We start from the raw sequence: 3,538 nt of genomic DNA on the forward strand, positions 1-3,538 counted from the left end.
AGAGAGAGAGAGAGACACAGAGAGAGGGCAGACGGACAGAGACAGAGAGACAGAGATGGAGAGAGACAGAGACAGACACAGAGAGAGACAGGTTACAGTTTCAGTTTTACTGACTAGCAGTGTTATATTAACCACTGGCCTATACAGTTAGAAGAACTCAAGTCTAATGGGGAGTTGGCGGCGGTGAAGGAGGCAATTCCCACCATACTGTACCTAAGCGCTGAGTGTCTAGAAAAAAAGGGCTATTAAATGCAATGATCATTCCGGTCAGATCATAATAATAGGTCATAAAATTGCACCTCCACCCAGTCAAGACTCATTTACAACAACGCAAAAACAACCAAAAAAAAACGACACAGCCATGATGTAAGCAAACTTTGTTAACTACAACAAGCAATGCTGTTTGTTATTTAAGACGAGGTCGGACTCAGCACTGACAGATTTGTGTTCATTGTGCTGCTTTTATAAAGCCTCAAATGACGGCTTACAATATTTCATGAAAGCAAAGTGTTTCGTTTGTCTAAGATTTAAAAAGGTTTAAACTTTACAGCACTGACAACGTTGAACGAAGTGCTGTACAAGTCCCACAACATAAAAAAAAACAATAATAATAAAAAAAAAACTATAATAAATAAATAATAAGCTTCGAATAAAAAAATATATAATTCTTAGGTCAGCCCTAGTTGTGTTGAATTAGGCCTGCCGCGATAAGCAATAAATAGATTAATTGCCGCGATAATTAAAATGAATGCAATGATTTTGACGGGCGCGATTAATTGCTATTTGCGCGTTTGTTTTAATGAGGCGGACCCAGTGCCCCTTGTCAGTCACTGTCCGTGTTGGGAGGCGGGCCGCTGGCTTTACTACAGAGCACAGCACAGGAGCTCCGTGGGGCTAACGTTACCCCTCATTGTGTCTATTCTACTAGCATTAACGTTACTCATACAAACAGAGTAAACACAGTTTTCAATCAATCAATCAATAACAACATTAACGAGACCCTCGTGTCTATTCTGCTAACGCTAACGTTACCTCTCATTGTGTCTATTCTACAAGCGTTAACGTTAGCTAGGCTGTCTATGCTAACGTTAACGAGCATTAGGCTAACAAGCTGTAACGTTACCAGTCGCGTCTATTTGCTAACGTTAGCATTAGGTAATAACCGGTTTAAAATGGATGGTGATTACCTCACGTTGTGTCTATTCTACTAGCATTAACGTTACTCATACAAACAATCAATAGCGAGTTATATTGATCACGCTATGTACGATAGCCATGCTAAAACGCTAGCACAACATTAGCACCTAACCTAACAACAAGCCTTAACAAGTCAGCGATCTTTTTGCGAGACTAAACTCTCCGCTCGGTGGCAAATTGTGTTGATGTCGGTTTTGTTTAATCAATAAATGAGGCAGAATACACAGTGACTGTATCCTTTGTTTATTGCACTTGTGCCTGCTGCAAACATAATGATTATGAAATCCTAGAGACGCGTCTCTATTCAGTGGTCTGCAGTGTTTCACGTGACTTTTCTGGTACCCAAAAAGTACCTGATAATCACAACAATACTTCCGGTCCGGTCGGTGGGCTTCAAAATAAAAGTCTTAAACACCGGAAAAGACGGAGCGGTGGGCTTCAAAATAAAAGTTTTGGGAAATAAATTTCTCCAAAAAAAATTCTCTAACCGGTCGCAATAATATCGCTTATCGCGATATTTTCGGGGGCAATTAATCGCCCAGCAAAATGTGTTATCGTGGCAGGCCTATGTTGAATGAATGAAAACTTTATTAACAGATTGCAGAATGGGTACAATACAGTACGGCTCAATACCTCAAAGGCGCTAAAAACAAAATTACAAACATCTCAAGACTACTGCTTGACCTTACTCCTAGAACCCACCTCACCCCTGCCCACTTTGACAACCTAGGATGGCTTAGAGACAGTAGACGACAGAGTACAGCAACTTGCAATGGGCCTGGTCTACAAGATACACTACACGACCAAGGTACCCATGTACATGTCAAAATACTTCCCAAAGGTCAGTGAATACCACGATCACAACACCAGAGGGAGCTCCACAAATCATGTTAAACCCAGATTCGGCTCAAACAAGGGACTAAACACGTTTCGCAATTATGCCACATCAATGTGGAACGCCCTACCCAAAGCTGTAAAGGAATGTGAATCACTACCCACTTTCAAAAACACTCTCAAAAAACACCTAAGGGAGACTGCAACTCGAAACTGGCCCCTGTAAATGTCCGAACACAACCCCCTCCAATGTACAGTAAATTACCAAGTATGGTCTCGTCAATAATCCAATGTACAGTGTTGTTTGTACAGTTGTACACTGTCCCCCACCCACCCCTCCTACCCAACCCCCCCCCCCCCCCCCCCACTCCTACCCAACCCCCGCCCCCCCCCCCCCCACCCACCCAACCACCTCCAATGTACAGTCCCCCCCCACCCCCACCTACCCAATCCAATGTACAGTTTCTACGCCTAATGTATATACTCTTTTCTTTCTGGACTCTTTTTGTATCACAAACAGTACTGTAATTGCAAATCTGGTATGTCATAAATGTATAGATGTAGCAGTACTGTCTATCTGTATGTCATGTGTGTTACGATGAATTGAAAATGGGGGACCCTGATGTAAACAAGACGAAAGTCTTTCTCTGGTCTGCATCCCCTTAACAATTGTATGTATTGAGCCGTACTGTACTGTACCCATTCTGCAATCTGTTAATAAAGTTTTCATTCATTCATACACACAATTGTTAAGGGAATGTAGCCGAGAGAAAGACTTTCGTCTTGTTTACATCATGGCCCCCATTTTCAATTCATATTGTTATTCTGCGTCAGTTGGCTGCTGATATCTGATATGACCACATACTTATACCTGTTCGTCGACAGCTAGAGATCTATATAGCCAAATATGCAAATTATGATTTGTTTCCTCCTCATGTTTCTAGGTATTTCTCAGCTACCTGAGCCTATGGCTTAAATAATCGCATCCCTGGATAAGTTATTCTAGCTAACTTAATGTTATAGTAGATTATGTTTGTGAACTTGATAGTTATATATCTTGATGAAACTCAAAGGCTACCGTTAGCTAACGTTAGCCTTTTTCAGCTCCATTATTAAGAGATAGCTATCAAGTTCACACACGTCATCTACTATATAACCTTGGCTGTCTCGGGTGAGATTCGATACTTACACAGCTTGCACAGGAAGCCAGAGCCATACAGGCCCCCATGTTGATAATAGAAAGGTTTAAATCAACAACAGTGTGGATGTAACGTCGTGCAGCTAGCTGCTAGCACCGACTGAGGCAACAGATGACTGACATAAACAACAAACACCATGTTGTGGACTTCCGGTTTGTGTTTTCATAATAAAAGTCTTCATTATAAACTCAAGTTTCTTTAATAGTTGTCATACAGAAGTACAGAATACTTTTATACAAAATGCTTCTTACTGTTACGCTCCAGAGACTGCTAGACAAGATAAGTATGAAATAAAATAGTAACTCATT

General features: G+C 41.2%; 1 protein-coding gene across 1 annotated transcript in view; it reads right to left on the reverse strand.

The window, feature by feature from the left end:
* LOC311223530 (serine incorporator 1-like) overlaps positions 1-3,259 on the reverse strand; it is a gene marked incomplete at its 5' end in the record, with an annotated part of 51,168 nt that extends 47,909 nt beyond the window's left edge. The window contains one exon of the mRNA XM_084308311.1: positions 3,221-3,259. Coding sequence (XP_084164437.1) covers positions 3,221-3,259 — 39 coding nt within the window. The remainder of the gene's footprint in view (positions 1-3,220) is intronic.
* Between the last annotated feature and the right edge of the window lie 279 nt (positions 3,260-3,538).

Source organism: Notolepis coatsorum (genome assembly GCF_963971535.1).
Source record: "Notolepis coatsorum genome assembly, chromosome: 2".
Classification (NCBI taxonomy): domain Eukaryota; kingdom Metazoa; phylum Chordata; class Actinopteri; order Aulopiformes; family Paralepididae; genus Notolepis; species Notolepis coatsorum.